A 19068-nucleotide genomic window follows, 5' to 3' on the forward strand; every position below is an offset into this window, starting at 1 on the left:
AGGTCACGTTTTGGCGGCAGGCCTCCCCACCCCACACAACCGCTCCCATCCTTCTGGTGGTTTCTGCTCCCCAAGGAGCCTCTCTCTCCCTGTCTCCCTCTGTCCCTTACCCCGGGCCCTGAACACGGGGGAACACGGGTCCTCGGCACTGCCCGGAGAGGGTTTCCTGTCAGAGCACCACAGCCCTCGCCGGCACACACCTCAGCAGCAGGTTCTCAGACCCGCGTGCTCGCCGCTGCTGCACTCAGTGGAGCGGTGACCATGAGGGGCCAGTCAGGGGAGCCCCTCCCTCTGAGAGGAGGAAGCTTCCAGAAGAGGACAGCTATCCCTGCCCATCTGCTCCTTGAGCCTGGCAATGTGAGGCCTTTGTGCCATCGCAGCGAGTGGCCCCAGGTGTCTTACTGAGAAAAACCCCGTGTGCATGTGCGCATGTACAAGCGGCACATGTGCTTTCCTCTCTGAGCCAAACTCGCTCCTCTTCTCTGGACACCTCAACCCTGTGGCGTGGTGACCTGTGCTTGAGCACTAACTGCAGTGACAAAGCAGACAGGGAAGGGAAGCCTGGGGATCGGCTGGCGGGGTGACCTCTCAGCGCAGATGCCAGCAGCACATCCAGTCCCGTCTCCGGAACACACTCGACCAACAAGGCACCGCCGACACTGGCTGCGGTCTGGGGCTGCGGTACTTGGGCCCAGAGGGTGGCCTTCCGTGTCAGACCGAGCAGGGAGGGAGTCCCAGCCCCGTCCACAGCCCTGCAACACAAGCCCCCAGCCACCAGACTCACGCCGAGGGTCCAGACACCCCATTGCCAACCTCTCCATCTGCTACTGGTGCACAACTAACCCACCAAGGAAATGCTCTGTCCCACTGCCTGCCCTTGAACCCAGCAGTGGCAATTAACGGACACTCTGTCCCTCGTCCACCGCTGGAGAGGGAGTAGTGGTCTGAAGGGAGGATGAGAGAAGGCACCTGCCCCGGGGAGTCTCGCAGGACAGGAGGCTTCCAGTGACATTTTGCCCGCACGGGAACAGTTTTCCCAAAGGCACCCATGATGTACCCTGGCAGTGCTCTTGGACAGTTCAGTTCCAGGGAAACCAGCTTGAGGCCACCTCCATGCAGCCGGCTTTCAGGTTTGGGGACAGGTGGACGACCACCAGGAGCCCCTCTCTCAGGAAACAGAATGGGGTGGACGTGGAACAAGATGGCACCTCAGGGGCAGCCAGTGCCGTGAGCCCTGCAGGACAGGGAGACTTGGTAGAGACAGGACTGGAGAGTCGGCTGCAGCCAGGCCACAGGCTACACGGGAAGAGGGGAGAGCAAGCAGTGGAGGTGTGGGCCCGCTACCCCCTCCCACGAGTGGGGCTGAGACCATCACTTGTTGCCGAAATGACCTCACCAAAACACAGGAGGTTTTGAGTATAAATAGGTAGAGTATTCTGATCCAAAATACACCAGAAAAACAAAACAAATAAAAAACAAAAGCAACCCCCCCCCCCAACCACTAGAATTCTTACTCTGAATTTCAGATAAACGAAAACATCCACCTATGGTCTGCAAAGCTCTGTTCCAAAAGCCAGCAGCCTCACACCCCTAGACTTCCCGCAACCACAAGGGGCTCTCCTGGTCGTCATACCCCGTCTCCACTCTAAGCAGAGAAAGCCCTTCGAAAGCCACACACACGTCCCTCAGGAAGCTACTCCAGGCTTTGCACACAGCAGGCGCTCAGCACACCCGAGTCAAACTCGGACAGGTTCAGGCTCCGCCACAGGGAGAGCAGCTGGACCAGTATGCTGTGGTGCCTGGGTGGGGGGTGGGTGGCAGGTGCGGTGTCAGGCCTGGTGCCAGGTGAGGTGTCAGCTGTAGACACCCGTGGCCTCCAGAATGCAGAGGCGCCCCCCTCAACCTGCAAAGGGCGCTGGCGCAGGTGGGCGCAGCAGACGGGGGAGCGGGCAGGGAGGCAGACGCACTCTGCCCTCACTGTCAGCAGGTCACAGGCGCCTCGGGGCCCGGTTCCCGGCCGTTCACGGAGTGCTGCAGTATCAGAGGGGCGGCAAACATGCCACCCTGAGCCCCATCACCCGCCTGAAGGCCCCGGGTATGTCTGACGTGGCAGCCAGCATGAGCATGCGACCTCAGGGCCCCAGGGACACGAGCGCATGGCGGTGGTGAGCCTGCCTCCCGCGGGCTGGGCAGGGCCGGGCCAGGCCAGGCTAGGGAAGCCGCTCTGGCTGCGTGTGTACCAGATCCTGGTGGCAAGCAGAGAGACCCACCCCTGTACCCGCAAACCTCACCGCACCCTGACAAGCAGCCCCAGGGCATGTGGAGCTGCTCTAGATGCTGAGGGTCAACGCTCCACCCCGGGGCTACTGAGCTCTACTCCAGCCACCGACTCCACGCCGCTGGTTTCTGGGCTGACCACCCCGTCTCTTCCTGTCCACTGGGCCCTACCTGCCCACATGGAGCACCCCGGCCTGGCAGGTCACCCGATGCCACCACCACCCTCTGGCAGCACCCTGCCAAGGGCCCTGGCATAAAGCCAGCCTGGGGGTGGGTAAGGCAGCTTCTGGACTGGACCAATCCCTGGGCGCAAAGGCCAGTGCAAGGCCGAGGGAGTGCGGGTCTGGGTTGGATCCATGCCCCTTGATGAACGACCGATGGTTAAGTCCTGGTACCGACAGTGCTTCCTTGCACCACCAGCGCAAGCGTCAGGGTGGGAAGCGGCCCGCGGCCATCCTGGAGCAAGGGTTCGGCTGCTTCAGACTAATTCGGTTGAACAGACTGATGGGGGCAGCTCCTCAAGCGGAGGGTGGTCACTGGTGGCTCGCAGGCTGCCGGGGGCCACTGTGAAGCTCCTGTCCTCCCTAGCCCCCCGCACATGGGCTCCTCCCACGTAGAAGGTGTGCTAGAAGCTCTGCACTGCGTTCAGGTCACTGAGCCCAGCGGCCCAGCCACGGTGCGTGGCTCTGCGTCCCCTGTCCCCACTGCGTATGAGAAGGCTGCACTGGACGGTCCTCATGCCCGCCTGATGTGCCCTCGTTGTGCCAACTGCTGGGTCACGGCCTTCCCTGAAAACGCTGTGTGTGCCCGCCCCAATGTCCCACCATGTGGCTCTCACCCCTCCATCTGCTGGCAGGGCTATGACCGGCCCAGCACCGTGTCTAGGAGGCAGGGACGGGCAGTGCCCTGGGGTCCGGGCCTGCCTGACTTGTTGCCACGGAGCCATCTCTACGCAAGCAGTTAAAATTGGAAGTTCTACCTGGGTACCCACTCACTCACAGCGACACTGTCGTGTTGAAGGCCCAGCACCACACAGGGTAGGGAACGTCTTCAGACGACCTCTGCTACCTTCCCTCCCTGTGGGCGCACGAGCGGAACCTCAGCGACCCCCAACACGAGCAAAGGAAAGCTGCCTCGGCTCTGCCCTGTGTGACCTGACTGTGACTGCTGCTCCCAGCCTCTGCTCAAGATGAAGGCTGGTGGCCCCTTCACACCTTGCCAGAGAGGACCTCGGGGGGCTGTCCCCGCATAGCACAGTCCCCACAGGTGCCAAGAGAATCTGACCCCGGGAGTCACAACAACGTGGCGTAGAGGCCTTCTTCTCAACCCACAAGGGCGGCAGAGCCAAGAGCCCGCAGACCTTCACAAGGCTCTGGGCTTGGCTCATCACAGCCCCCTCCAGGAGAGGCAGACCTGCGGCCCTGTGGTGGCCAGGCCAGTGTGCACAAGGCCCCTGCCCCAGCATGTCTCCCTGCAGCCTCTCGCCCCTGTGCTCCAACCGCACAGCCTTGGGCTGCAAACTGCCTCCTGTTCCCAGCACCGTGGCCGTGAACTCCAGCTCCCTATCAGCATCCTGCGGCCGCTAGGGAAGGTACCCCGCCTACTGGGTGCCTCCACGTACACCGGTCACTGTGGCTGAGGTACGGCTGATGGGGGAAGCCAAGCACACCACCAAGGGATGACATTACTGAAATCCCACCATGTACCTGTGAGCCTGCACTATGCGAGTGTTTGTCGCTGAGGCCAGCACAGAGGTCTCTGGGCACAGCCAGGGCGGCTTCAGAACTGCATGGTGCAGGGGAAAAGGCACGTGTCACTGTGAATGGGGGATGATGTGCTTGTGCTCTGCCCACCTGGCTCTCTTACATGAAACGAGGGGGTTGTCTCTCACGAGCATGGAACGAAAAGGCAGAATGGTCCAGGCTGCAGGATGTGGGACTGAGTCTGGAGACTGTCCGGGTGCAGGGAGCACACGGGACCAGACCTGTCCCCTGTGTCCCTGTCCCACTAAGAAGGCCTGGCAGGGGAAGCATGCTCTGCGGCTCCGGGGACAGCAAGAGGCAGAGAGGGCCTCCCTCCAGCTCCAGCACCGGGAGCAAGCCAGGGTCTCCCCTCGCAGGGCTGACACCACGCTCCACTGGTGTGTATGTGGTTAGGGGGTGGGGGGACGTGCCTTTGCACACAAACGGGGTCCGGCAGTGCCCAACGTCTGAAATACTGATGGAGCGATATGGCTTTCATTCCAAGTGTTTCTAAGACTTAAACAAAAATAAGCTGCTCTGGCGCCTGGGATGCTCAGCTGGTTGGGCATCTGCCTTTGGCTCAGGTCATGATCCAGGGGTCCTGGGATCGAGCCCCACATTGGGCTCCCTGCTCAGTGGGAGCTGCTCCCCCTGCTTGTGTGTGTGTGCGCGCTCTCTCTAATGAATAAACTCTTAAAAAAAAAAAAGATGCTGTCATCTGACTTGTCCTCAACACAGCTGAGACTCCCATGAGGGAGGTCTGCTGATACAAAACGCCCCTGTTTAGGGTTCCTAATGGGGTCCAGCGGTGGGCTGTGCTGGATAAGGCATTTAGACTGGAGGTGACGACGGGGAGGGGGCAGAGTCGGGGCCAGCGGCCTGTCCATGCACCAGGGGCACGAGGGCCCCAGCTCAGAGCCGCTCATAGACGTCACCAGTATTCACAACGAAACATTTAAAAATGTAAGTGTTCCATGGGGCGCCTGGGTGGCTCAGTGGGTTAAGCCACTGACTTCGGCTCAGGTCATGATCTCAGGGTCCTGGGATCGAGTCCCGCATCAGGCTCTCTGCTTGGCAGGGAGCCTGCTTCCCTCTCTCTCTCTGCCTGCCTCTCCGTCTACTTGTGATTTCTCTCTGTCAAATAAATAAATAAAATCTTTAAAAAAAAAAAAAAATGTAAGTGTTCCATGGGGTGCCTGGGGGGCTCAGTGGGTTAAGCCTCTGCCTTCGGCTCAGGTCATGATCTCAGCGTCCTGGGATCGAGCCCCGCATTGGCAGGGAGCCCACTTCTCCCTTTCCCTCCCCCTGCTCACATGCGCGCTTTCTCTCACTTACTCTCTCTCAAATTAGTAAGTAAATAAATAAAAATCTTCAAACCAAACCAAACCAGCACATATGCTTTAAGAGAGGCACAGCCGGCTGAGGCTGAGAAGTAGACGCTGGAGAGTTATCTTGTGAACTGTTAGGTGTGGTAAAGACCACATTCCTGTTGGTGAGAGTCGTTCAGAAATGACACAGGTCTGGATTGGCTTCAAAGACTCCCCTGGGCCCCCACCCAAGTGAACCAACAAGCAAAAAAAGAGTGTGGCGGGAGGAGGTTCTAGAAACTGGCACACTGTGGAGTGCTATTGAGGCTGGACGTGGGTCTCCTCGTAGAGGCTCACTTTATTCTCTTCCCTCTACTGTTTGAAAATATCATAAAAAGCTAAAATAATTGGAAAGCTGAGTGTAGCAGGGCAGCAAGGGGAGATGCTAAAATTGTTCTGTTTCTGCCAGATATGAATAAGTTCTGTGCCAAAAGAGAGGGAGAGGACAGGTCCAAACCTCAGGGCATAGAGTCCATACCGTACCATAATGCACACATGGGGGGTCCGAAAGCCAAACCATCTCCATCTTCAAATCTAGTGTATCATTTCTGCTTAGACTATGAGTTCTAAAACACAAGTACAAACGAAGCACTCTTAGAGAAGTCAACATTTCTAAGGACTTCCCCACATCACGGAGGCCTCTGCATTCCAATGCAAGCTCCGGACTGTGTCTCTGAAGAAACACGGACACATAAGATAGGAGGCCTTTCCCAGTTTGGAGAGAAAATCGACTCCCCATGACTGGGACAGTGGAGAGGCACGCCCCCTGACTAAGCCGCCTTGCCCCCGTCTCTTTCTAGAAGACGGGTTGTCCCCTGGAGAATCCCTGCCACAGACACGAGCACATAAAATCTGGCCTAAGGATGCTGACCCATGCGGATTCTCGTATCTGGCTGGCAAGTCCCTTCCTGAGAGCCGGCACACTTGCTCTGCAGCGTCTGAGTGCTCACTCTGACGGCAAAGCCCAAGGACCCAGTCCGCAGCCCGCACTCCTCCCCGGCCCGTCAGTGGAGCCGTCCCTGTGCCCTGCTCCCCGGGAGCAGGAATGAAGTCTGGACGCCGCAAAGGCACACGCCACCGTGCCCGGAGTCCACGCACTACTACAGCCCAGAGGACAGAAGCCGTGGTTGGTTCCACAGAGCTTATGTTTGGGGAGAAGGCCGAGGGACAGGCCCGGCGAGCTTTAGTCCAGAGCCCAGTGCGCAACGCCAGTCTTCAGAGTGGCCAACGGCCAGCACCGCCGGCAGGGCCACTTTCTCGGGACACCTCTGGACGGTCCTTTGTGTACAGACCAGGGATACAGCTACTCTCACAGGAAACCAAGTCTCACCTTGCTCAGGGAGCCAGGTGGCCTCCAGGTTGCCAAGGGAACGGGGAAGGACTCAGCTGGATGCCCTCCTTTGCCGAGCAATGAGGCTCAGACCAGGATGAGACAGGCCAGTGGCTCCAGCAACCACACGAATGTACCCAACCTTAAATGTCACGAACATTTCAGGGTAAAAACACTCTCAGGGGCCCAGCGGAAGCAGCTGCCTTTTGACAACGAGACTCCGAGGTTCATGAGGAAGGAAGAGGCCAAGGCAACAGTTGCCGCTGACCAGCCTCTGTCGGGCACTCCTGCGCAGACCCTCGGCACCTCCTCCAAACCTCCCACGGCCTGCAAACGGGGCACAGACGGAAACTGGAGGACCCACCCTTCAGTTCCTGTAACCAGGCCAGCTGCCTGGCCTGAAAACCTGCCAACATCACCGGCCAGAATGCTAGGAAGAAACTCGGCCACCAGGCATGCCCTGTAGCAAGCAAACGTGTGCACACGGGGGCTCTGACGGACGTGCCTTACAGGCGACAGAGGGGAATGAGAAAGAAGCATGCACGGAATTTACTTTCAAATACAGAAGCATACTGATCGAAAATGCCATTTACACATCATTCGCCCACGATGGTTTTAAGATTTCTCAGGAAGATGGGATAGAAGAGTATCCTGCAGGGTCGTAGCTGCTGTCTGCCTCGTGTCTTTGGAGTCTGTACCCAAGGCATCCTCGGGGAGGCCTGGAAACGGTGCGTGAGCCTCTTCAAGATGCTTGCAAGTCGAACAAGCCTTCTGTTCCAGGTAGCAGGTCTCCAGGGAGCGGGTCTCCATCGTGCGGTGCGCCAAGTGAGAGGGGAGCGCTGCTCCAGAGAGGCGGTCGCTGGGGGCCGGGCTGACTGCCGAGCTGCCAATGCAGACGACTCCGCTGGGTGGGATTTTGTGCCGCCTGCCGGCTAGCCTGCCTACCTTCCAGAAGGCTCCTCAGGACACAGGCACTTACCTGGATGGCTGGCCAACGTCAGGCCAAGACTCCAAACACATGAAGACATCCACTCCCGGGAGCCTTACCTTGTGTACGCTTTTGGGGTTTTCCAACCAAGCATAGTACATTTCTTCCACATAGTTGGAGCTAGTCCCACTGAGGAATGGCTCAGCAGCAACGGGGGCGGTAAAACACCGAATCTGCCCCAACGTCCTAGCTGCTGCCGGTCTGTTCTGTGAAAATGTCTTCACAGTCTGTGAGGCCGTCAACGGCCTCAACTTAGCAGCACAAGTCCTTAAGTGAAACATCCTTGTCCTGAAGTCTCTCACAACTGTCTGCACAAAAAAAAAAAAAGAAGAAAAGTTAGAAAGGGCGATATATCAGGCAGGGAAAACCGACGCAGGCTGTGGCTGGCCGTGAGCTCCGCGTCAGCGCCGGGGTCCGGGTGCAGAGGACCTGGCCGAGCGAGTGCCCACCCACACCCACCTCCTCTGAACGGGCCCGAGCACACGGCACGGCAGGGAAGATCCAGCTGTGGACGTGCTGGACGGCTGTGAGGCCCACAACACCGATGGGATGCTCTTCAAGTTTACGTGTGTGTAGCACAATCCCAGAAAAGACAGCCAGGATCATCTCATGAGGATCAGATTAGGTTTAACCATAAAATCAGAAAGATATCTCTAGGGGCACCTGGGTGGCTCAGTGGGTTAAGCTGCTGCCTTCGGCTCAGGTCATGATCTAAGGGTCCTGGGATCCAGCCCCGCATCGCATCGGGCTCTCTGCTCAGCAGGGAGCCTGCTTCCCTCTCCCTCTCTCTCTGCCTGCCTCTCTGCCTACTTGTGATCTGTCTCTGTCAAATAAATAAATAAAATCTTAAAAAAAAAAGAAAAGAAAAATATCTCTAATCTATCCTGAAACGACTGAGGAGTTACAGGACCTGTGCTGTTCTGAACATACAGAGAAACTGGAAAATATTTTGGTCACCCTCAAATAATTATCATCAGGTAGAAGAGAGAAGGAATTTAAAAAAATTGCAGAGAGAACACAGAATACTTGAGAAGCACCAAAAATGCCAACAAAACTGGAAAGGCCCGTCTCTTCCAGATGGGAGGAAAGAACAGCCCAGGGTGGCTTCGGGAAAACTGCGGTTTTCAGGCCTGGAGGGAGCATTTAGCTGTGAAGGAGAAGAGGCATTCTAAGCCAGAGGGTCCGTCAGGGGAAAGACAGCGGCAGTAAAGTGTGGAGAAGCAGAAAAGAGCAAGTGTCGTGGGCCGGAGACAGGGAGCGTCGTGGGCCGGGCTGGACAGCACCGCATGGAGCGGCCGACACAGCGGCCAACACAGCCCTGCGGCGCAGCCACACTTCCTAAGCACTGAGCTCGGACCAGGGGCTGCGCTCTAAACAGGTTCCGAGGGGATGTCCACACAGCGACCGGACAGAAGCGTTTACCTGCCCTGTGACGCGTCAGGACTCCTCGCCGACCCCGCAAACCCCCAGAAGGCAGGCATGAACTCTTCTGTTTACAGACTGCCCTTCTGAGTTTTACTTTCTTTCTTGAAAGAAAGTCCGTAGGGTCACAGGGCCGTCAACAGCAGGGCCAGGATGCAACTCCCACCTTCCTGTTCCTCCTGGCCCTGAAGCAGCTGGAGAGGAGGGGAGAGGCCAGGGTGAGAGGGAAAGGGCTGTGGCAGGGAGGGTGGACGGGTACTTATTGCTTCTGAGTGGACCTTGGTCACAATCTCACTGAATTGCACACGTACCTCCATCAAGCACAGCTGTGCCACAGAACGAGCAGCTGCAGCCACCAGACTGTGCAGAGTTCAGGCTGTTCCAGAGCATTGTGAACCAGTTCCAGCCACACCCGAGACCCCAGGCAAGCCTACGGGCAGGGCCCCTGTCGGAGGCATTGAGGACATGGTGCCGCTCCCCACTGCCAGAATCCTGGCTGCCCGGGGCCGGGAAGGGGAGTGAGGCCCACGCCATAGCTCCCCACCCCCACAGGTGGCCAGGCGTGCAGGCCTAACGCCTCCCTCACGCCTCCCTCATGCCTGTGCCTCCAAGCGGGCGCCACGGAAGCAACCACACCCAAGTCCACACCTCCTAAAGGAGATCCAAGCCCGGAATTTGCAGAGGACTCCCCTGAAATAACTGCTGTGCAAACTCACCCCCCCACCCAGGGACTGTTTACAGGTCTCTCCCTCTTGGTCCGAATCCACTCAGAGTCCGCACAAGGCCTCAGACGCAGAGGGCGCTGGCCCACTCTGCTGCTCGAAGACCGGCCGCGGAAGCAACAGCGGGGTGGGCGCTCCGGAGCCAACCTAGCCACCAACGCAATCTCACCCAGCGCAGGGTGAAGAAGGGCCGTCCATGGGTCTCGAATGTGACCATGGCCTGTGACCTTCTCCCCTCAGGAGTCACGGCCATCTGTCCCAGCCGCTCTCCCCGGCCCTCAGCACGCGGCTGTCCACCGAGCACCTGCCAACACAGGGACGGCGGAAACCACCACTGCCGCTCTTCGGGATGGAGGTCCCAAGGGAAACATTTGTGTCTCCCCTCCAGCATCACTGTCATCCGGGCCTCCTGAGCCACGCCATGGTCTCTGCTTTGGGCTCGCCCCCAGAATGCACGAGTCTCACCTCCACTAACTGTCATTACTGAGGCGCTGTGATGCCCAGTGACACAAGTACCACACTGACAACCACAAAACCACTCATTCCTTCGGTTCTGCCAAAGGCAGTCCTTTCCACACGATGCTGCAAACAGCCCGTGTTATCTCGCTGCTGTCTGCAGCACTGAATCCAACACGCGGCTCAGGGCTGCCCAGTCACGGGGATACAGGGCCACCGTCAAAGCCCCTTAACATGACTCATCAGAAAGACTGCTCCCCAGTGGATGGCTCCACCCAAGGACGCCCACGATTAGATGGACCTGAGCAGACACTGGGTTTACATTCCAGATTTTGGAAGAACCAGATTCTGTCTTTCTAATTCTGGAGTCCTCCGAAGTCCCTGTAAGAATAGAGCATCATTTGGTAGGGACACTCAATTGTTCATACACTTTCATGAAAACTGTGAGTTTTCAAAAGTCCAAATGTTCTGACTTTGGTTTGGATGAAGATTTTTATTTGACAAAGATGCCAAAAAGTAGTCCTTTCAACAGATGGTGATGGGACAACCAGAGTTCCACAAAAAAAGAGCATAAAATTAGACCCTATCTCACACCATATAGAAAATTAATTCAAAATGGATCAAAGACCTGAATGTAAGAGCTGAGGAACTGTAAGACTCTTGGAATCTCATAACTTCCAAGTTACAGTGGAGTAAGCCTTTGTGGCCCTAAGTCAGGTAATGGGTTCCTAGTTAGGAAACCAAAAATATAAGCGAACAAATAACAGATAAATTGGAGCGCAGTGATATCAAAATCTTTGTACGTCATCACAGACACCATCGAGAAACAGAAAATACAAACATGAAATAGGAAGAAACATTTACAAGTCACATGATTATACATGGAATACATGTATAATCTCTTACCATTCAACAGTAAAGAAGAAAGTAACCACATCAAACGACCAGCACAGGACAGGAGTAAATGTCTCTCCAAAGAAGATCCACAAACAGCCAACACACACATTAAAAGATGGTTAAAATCATTATTCATTCGGGAACTTCAAATTAAAACTCTAAGATACCACTTGACACCCACTAGACAAGACACAATCCAAGAGAAAACAGGCGTCGTGGAGGACGCAGAGGAATGGGCGTCCTTGCCCACGGCTGGTGGGAACACAGCTGGCACAGCTGCCTGGAATGCAGTGTGGCAGGTCTTCAGGAAGTCACACACAGGGCTACCGCGTGACTCAGCACTTCGCTCCCAGGTACCAAGCAAGAGAAATAAACGTGTGTATACAAACCCGTCTGTGTGGATGTTCACAGCGGCATCATTCAGAGCTGCCAGAACACGGTACCAACCCAAATGCCCACCGACTGATGGAAGGGGGTACGGCCAGCAACGCAACAGCTGCTGGCAGTAAGAAGGGGTGGGGTGGAAGACGATGCTGTGACACAGATGAGCCTCGAGAGCCTTCTGTGAAGAAAGTCGGCCACGAGAAACAACAGGTTATATGAGTTCACTCACGTGAAGCGTTCAGGATGGACAGAGAGCCTGCTGGTGGCTACACGGCGTGAGGGCAGAGGGGACACCTGCCCGCTAATGGGTGTGGGTCTTCTTTGGAGGGGGAGGGAGGCGCTCTACAGCTAGGTCAGGCCACTGTCAGCACGACCTCCCAATGTACTGGGAAACGCCCAACTGTGAAACGTCAGTGGGTGAACTGTATGTGCTGCGTAAGGAAAAAACACCACATCTAAGGAGAAACGTGAGTGGATCTACGGGTCTGAGTAAAGACCACAAAATGACAGCATTTGTGACTCAGTAACGTCCAGATGCAGGTAGAGACCTGTGCCTTCGGGAAAAAGAACACTTAAGCAAAAACGAAGGGAAAATATCTGACTAAGGATTCCCTATACAGCCCTTATGCAACCGCATGCTGACCCAGAGCAGGCCTTTATCATGCCTGGACCTTCCCCTGGCGGACACAATGCGTTCCCCAAGGCCACCTCCCCATGCACAGAATGCAGAGATAAACTGATCTTAACTCTATCAAAGTCACAAAGCCACACTGGCAGGGCAGAGGCGGGGCAGAGACAAGGTCCAGCCAAGACAGCAAGGCGGCTCCTCGGGAAATGGGTCTGAGGAAAAGAGCCTGCACCGTTAAGGGACTGTTACCCATGCATCTTGCCCGACCACCACTTAAAAAGCACAACAACTGATCTTGAAGACATTTTTTCTTTTTCTTTTTCTTTTATGGCTTCAAACTCATTGAGATGTTCGCGATGAGTCAAGAAGACCGTGTCTGCCCCATGCCCGCAGCTGTTCCTTTCCGGACGACGCTTCCCGCACTCGGGCAGTGACGCACGGATGTGCGCACAGGGGGCACAGATAGAAACTCGGCCTGGCCTGGCGGAAAATCTCCAAGAATTCCATGTGTTTCACTTGTGACGCCTCACCAAGCACGCACGGAAGGACAGGGAGGTAGTGACAATCACTTTCGAACTGCAGAGGCATTGCGCCATTGCTAGGTGGCAATGACGGTCAAGCCTGCAGAGCATACAGGCAAAGGGACTCCAGCTTGCTGTGCAAGCATCAAACACACCACTGGCTCTGCGTTCAGGCTCCTTTGCCAGAAAATCAAGGCAGCCATCACTCCTAGTCCTGCCCACTGCTTTTTGCAATATGGTCTGAACGTGAGAGCACAGTCACACTCTGAGAGCATTCTAGGACTACAGAATTACTGCTCACCAGCAGAAAAAAAAAGACCAACTAGTGAAAACTCTTAAAAAGCTTAAGTTCCCAAAGTAAACCTAACCACAAATTAACGTGGAGCGGGTCACTGACCGATCACTGAGAGGGGCTCCCACTGCCCAAGTCGGAGCTCCCCACAAGCTTCAGTGCGTGGGTCTGGAAGCTGACCTGTCCTCACTCAGACCGCCGCTATGCGGTAATCTGGGGTATAGCTGGACGGGCATTCTTCAAGGGTGGTGGCAAATTATTAAGTATTAATAAATAAATTATATGATAAAATATTAGGTATTAGTGGAAAACAAAGCCATTTGTCACTATTTATTAAAAATTTAAAGACACATACAGTGGGTGCCTGGGTGGCATAGTCAGTTAAGCATCCAACTCTTGGTTTTCATGCAGGTCCTGATCTCAGGGTCATGAGATCAAGCCCCACATCAGGCTCTGCACTCAGCATGGCGTCTGCTTGGGTTTCTCTCCTCCCCTCCCTCTGCCCCTCCCTGCTGAAGTAAATAAATCTTAAAAACAAAAACAGGGGCACCTGGGTGGCTCAGTGGGTTAAGCCGCTGCCTTCGGCTCGGGTCATGATCTCAGGGTCCTGGGATCGAGTCCCACATCAGGCTCTCTGCTCAGAGGGGAGCCTGCTTCCCTCTCTCTCTCTCTCTGCCTGCCTCTCTCTCTCTCTCCATCTATTTGTGATCTCTATCAAATAAATAAATAAAAATCTTAAAAAAAAAACAAAAACAAAGGAGGACACATATAAAACTTCAGTTTCCCACTAAATGCAGCTAAAGAGAAATAAAATGTTATATTTAAACCAAACAAAACATAAGACTCTGCAAAGTGGAAAGGAGGAGGCCGCCTGGGAAGGGATCTGGGGCCCCAAAAAGACACAGCATCAAGTCCTCAATTTTCTTTCTGCTTCATACATCCCAGACTGGGTGCTGAGGAAGCTGGCAACCCAGAAATGCCAAATGACTTGGAAAAAGCTGCGAATGAAGCCTGCTCCCTGTGGCCAAAGGACCACGAAAGCACTGCAGAGCAGGAGAGAACACTTGTAGACAATTATTGCTCTGCTGCAGCCTGCAGCCAGCCCTACAGAAAACACTGTGCCCACTTCGATCCCAGCGGGTGGTGTCAGAGAAGATCCAGGACTTCCATCTCCACCAGGTGACCCCCATGAGGGCAGCGGAGGCCAGAAAGAAGCCTGCATTCCACCTGTGCCCAGCAGTAACAGGGCAGCACCCTGCCCTTCCCAGGCAGGGTTAAATCACAAAGGCTTAATGGGGAACTTACACCCACACAGCAATAACAAGGAATCCCTCCCCACAGATACCAGGGAGGCTGGGTGGGGAGCCTACATTCCATTCCACCCCTGCCCAGTAGCAACCAGGCAGCACCCACGGACCTGCAGCAGTGTCAGCAGAAACCCGTTCTCTGTGTTCAGACATTTAAGATTCAAGTCTCAAAATGTCACACGCCAAACGTCCAAGACATAACCAAAGATCACCTCGCCACATCAAGAACCAGGATGATCTCAACCAAAACCCCCAAAAAGACAATCTATAGACACCAAGAAAATAGAAATGTTAGAATTACTTACCAAAAAGTTTAAGAGAGCCAGCTTCAAAACGCTTCTTTGAGTAACTATGAACATGCTTACAAACAAAACTAAAACAAAACAAAAATTAAAAGCCCCAACAAAGAAATGAAGGATACGAAGAGGAACCAAATGGAAATTTAGAGCTGAAAAAATACAACCATCAAAATTTTTTTAAATGATGGGGTAAGCTACAGATTTTAAAGGATAGAAAAAACTCAGTGAACAAAGACAACCAAAAATTTACTCAAGTTGAACAACAGGGAATAGACACTTAAAGAAAAATGAACAGGGCCTCAGGGACATGTGGGACCATAACACGGACTTCATGATGAACGTGAATGCCGTCTACTACTGATGGCATGGAAATGTCAACAGAATCTCAAGAGAAGAAAGATGGAGGGGCTGAAAAAGTGTTCAAAATAATAATGACAAAACCCTACAGATTTGAGCTTAGTGAACCTCAAAAGAATAAACAAAGAAATCCACTGCAAGACATATCAAAATCGAAACTGAAAACTACAACTTGAAGAGCAGCTCTCTCACCAGTAACTGAGGAGGCCAAGAGAAAGTGGCACGACACTGCTTAAGGGCAGGACAATCACTGTGAACCCAGAATCCTACCTCCAGCGAAACACTCCTGAGGAATAAAAGGATGAAGGAAAACGAAGAGACTATGCCACCAGCAGACCTGCCTTGGAACAAACGACTAAGTGAAATTCTCCGACCAGAAATGAAGTGACGAAACAAGTAATCCCTCAACATCGTGAAAAGAACACACGGGTAAATAGAATTTCCGTCTCTTGACTCTTCTCATTATGGGTGACAGATCAAACAAAAATTGCAACTGTCTGATGTGGTTGTAAACGTGCACAGAGGTAATACATAAGGGCATTTTAAATGAGGGAGAGTAAAGAGATGTAAATGGAGGTACGGGTTCTACACTTCCCTCAAACTTATATAAAGGTGACACCTATGGACTATGAGAAATCACATTCGTATAACGTAATATCCAGACAACCAAGGAAAAGGGTATTCAGAGAAATACACTCAAAACCACAGATGGCAGATAAGCACATGAAAATGTGTTCAGTGTCAGCAGCCGTCAGGGAAATGCAAACTGGAACCACAAGGACACACCACTACATAGCTACTAGAATGGCAAAAACAAAACTAAACAAAACAACGACACCACGAGTGCTGGGGAGAATGTGGAGAAAGTTACTAGTCAAATACGTTACTAGTGGGAAGGTAAAATGGCACAGCCGCTATGGAAAAGTCTGGCTATTTCTTAAAGTACTGGACACGCAACCACCACATGACGTCGTAACTGCACTCCTAGGCATCTATCCCAGAAAGACAAAAACTTACGTTCACATAAAAACCTGCATATGAATGCTTCTAGGAGCCTTATTCATAACAGCTGAAGAATGGAAACAACTCAGATGTCCTTTAATGGGGTTGCATCCAAGACCTGGAGGCATAAAAAGGAGCTAAATGAAGGCAGCAGGCTGCATTCATTGTCAGAGAACTGAGGAGTGCAAAACGCCAATCCCAAAAGGTTACATGCCTTATGATTCTCTTTATATAACATGCTTCATTTGCCAAACTCATAGAAATGGAGAGATTAGTGGCTGCCAGGAGCTAAGGAGATGGAGGCAGGAGGAAAGAAGGTGGCTACGAAGGCAAGAGGAGGGCTCCTTGCATGGAGGGAAATGTTCTGCATCTTGGCTATTCTCAATGCCAGTACCTGGTTGTGATAACATACTCTAGTTTCTGCAAAATGTTAGCAATTGAGGAAACTAGGCAAAGGGACACCGGCATCTCTCCGTACAATTTGCTGTAACTACATATGACATATTTATACGCAGAGTTATCAAAATAAGTCTCAATAATGGCAGTTATCCCCAAATTTAAAAAAAACTATCTAAAAGTTCAAAAGGTAGAGAGCACAGTATTTTTTCTTCAAATGGGGCAGTGGGGAGTGCGATCAGTTAGAAGCAGATCTTATATGTACGTGTAGGTGTGACAGACATACAATAAATACAATGTTTGGTATTTAATAAACTCTGCAAATTTAAATGAAACCCACAGAAATTCATGGTTCTGACATTAGTTTTTGAAAGCAACTAAACTGTGGTATGGCTGCGTAACCGAACACAAGACAAATCATTTAATTGTGTATTTTAAGTGAGTGAATGATACGGCACACGAACTGTATCTCAAAAGCGCTGCAAAGGAAAAAAAAAACCCTGAAATCTGGAATGTGCTCTCAATCATCAAGAAACTCTGATCTTGCTCCAGCTTTCCCAGATCCAGTCCTCGTCCATTCTGCAAAGCTAGAGGAGTACTGCGTGTTTTCGTATGAAACGTGCCTGCGCGAAAACAATGAGGTTTGACTGTGACAGCTCCTGCCACTGTGCAAACCAGGATCCATTCCAGGACACATGTCCTGAGGCCGCTCAGAGTAGCGGGCCTGGAAGCCCGGCTCCACAGTCCAGGACCACAGAACAAGGCACAGGGGAACGCCACTCAGAGGTCACCCCTTGGGCCCAGGAGTCATATCTCTTCCGTTCTGCAAACTCAGTTTTCTTCTGAGTCTCACACACAGCTCACACCTCGCACCGGCAGCTCCACGGAGCAAAGAGGTGCATGACTAGGATACCACCCCAAGAAGGCGCTTCGCCTGCACTGGGCCACCGGGCCTCCGAAGAGCGACCAGCAGGGTGGGGTGCTGCAGGGTGGTCTGCCAAGGCCGTGCCCCCCAGCACGGGGAGGAGGATGGGCAAAGCGGGGTGCCGAGTCCGAAAGGAGTAGGGAGTACACGGGGACCGCAGGGCGGTCCACTCAAGGGTGTCTCCCCAGGAGCTCAAGAAAGATGGGTAAGGCCGGGTGCGGAGTCCGGAGGCGCACAGAGTACAGGGTGCTGGGGAGATTTAACAACGCTCAGGGGCGTCGCCCCAGGAGTGCAGGGAGAAGGATGGGGAGATGGGCTATTCGGTCTAGAGAGGTCCTGCGGGGGGTCCGCTCAAGAGCGTCCCCCAAGGAGTGCAGGGAGGATGGGCATGCGGGCTGCTGACTCTGGAGTACTGAACCCACTGGGTGCTGGGGGCGGTCCAGTCAAGAGCGTCCCCGCAGGAGTGCAGAGAGGACGGGTAAGGCGGGGTACCCAGTCCAGAGGGGTACTGGATCCACAGGGTGCTGGGGGCGGTCCTCTCAAAGGCGTCCCCCTGGGAGCGCAGGGAGGACGGATAGGCGGAGTGCTGGGTCCGGAGGAGCACTGCGCACGGGGTGCTTTGGGAGGTCCGCGCAAGGGCGTCTCCCCAGGCGCGCAGCCCCGGTAGGCGCGGGTGGAGCACCGCCTGCGGCCCGCAGTCCGCAACCGCTCCATCAAGGGCGCGCCACCCTTCCGACCCGGCAGAGGACAGCGCCGGGCGGCTCCCTCGTGACGCCTCCTCGACCTTGGGGGTCACCCCGGCCGCGGCGCCCGTTCCCTCACATCCGTCCAGCCGCCCGCCCCAAGCCCGCCACAGCCAATAGCTCGCCGCTGCGCGCCCCCCGCGACGTCCGCGCGCGCCCGCACCCGCCAATCTCCGCCCGTCAGGCGGCGCTCGCCGTACCATTGGCTGTCAAACCCGTCCGTCAAGCCATGTCCCACCCACCTCCCTCCGTCAGCCCTGCTCCATCCGGCTTCACTCCCTGTCACCGCGGCGCCAGCGACAACGAGGGCGCGGCGCCCTCGCCCTATGCCGCAACCCCAGCCTCCTGCCCGAGGGCGCGGGTCTTCCCAAACCGGGCCAGGCCCGGCGGCAGTACGCGCTTACCTGTCCCCGGCTCAGCTCCACCCGAATGAGGCGCCGACACCCCACTCCGGGGCACCAAACTCTTGACCCCGCCCCGGCGTGTGGCGTCAGCACGCAGTCCCGCCCCTGAGGGAGAAGGCCCGCCCTGTCTTGTGGGCGTGGCCTTGCGTCATAGAGCCGCGCCGGCGGTGCGGCGGCGGGTCATTGTTGTCCGCCGTGAGCCGGCTGGGTTGGCGGGATGGGGCGCGCAGGGTTTCTGCGCTTGGCGGTTGGTGTCGCCGGCGAGGGGCTCGGCGGACCCGACCCGCGTGGCCGGAGCGGAAGAAGCCGGTCGGACCCCAGGCCTCAGCGCAGGGCGAGTGCGTCTGGAGGCCGTCGCGGACGCCGGGGTCTCGCACGGGCGGCGGGGCCGCGAGCTGGCGCTGGACGCTGCCCTGCGCGCCCCGACTGCGCGGGCAGCGGCTTTTAGAGGCCGCTTCCCCGAGGAAGAGCGCTGTGCGAGGACGCCGGGGCGGCCGTGGGAGGCCCCGTGGGGACTGGGCGCCGCTGGCCAGGTTTGCGGCTGCGCCCTCTCCGTGGCCCGGTTATGACTGGCCGCCCGGCGGGCAGTCCCGGAGCTGGAGCCGGAGC

At 55.1% G+C, this 19068-nt stretch overlaps 1 protein-coding gene across 6 annotated transcripts in view; it reads right to left on the reverse strand.

Moving 5' to 3' along the window:
- OGDH (oxoglutarate dehydrogenase) overlaps positions 1–18559 on the reverse strand; it is a 53951-nt gene extending 35392 nt beyond the window's left edge. For 4 of the 6 annotated variants that reach the window (XM_059170696.1, XM_059170693.1, XM_059170695.1 and 1 more), the window contains exon 1: positions 7764–8012. In XM_059170696.1, coding sequence (XP_059026679.1) covers positions 7764–7985 — 222 coding nt within the window. In that variant the 5' untranslated portion in view covers positions 7986–8012. Of the gene's footprint in view, positions 1–7763; positions 8013–9126; positions 9278–18459 lie in introns of those variants that run through there. The other 2 variants (XM_059170691.1, XM_059170692.1) reach the window with 2 other exon arrangements.
- Positions 18560–19068: the final 509 nt, after the last annotated feature.

The sequence above is a fragment of the Mustela lutreola genome, chromosome 4 (assembly GCF_030435805.1).
Source record: "Mustela lutreola isolate mMusLut2 chromosome 4, mMusLut2.pri, whole genome shotgun sequence".
Lineage (NCBI taxonomy): Eukaryota > Metazoa > Chordata > Mammalia > Carnivora > Mustelidae > Mustela > Mustela lutreola.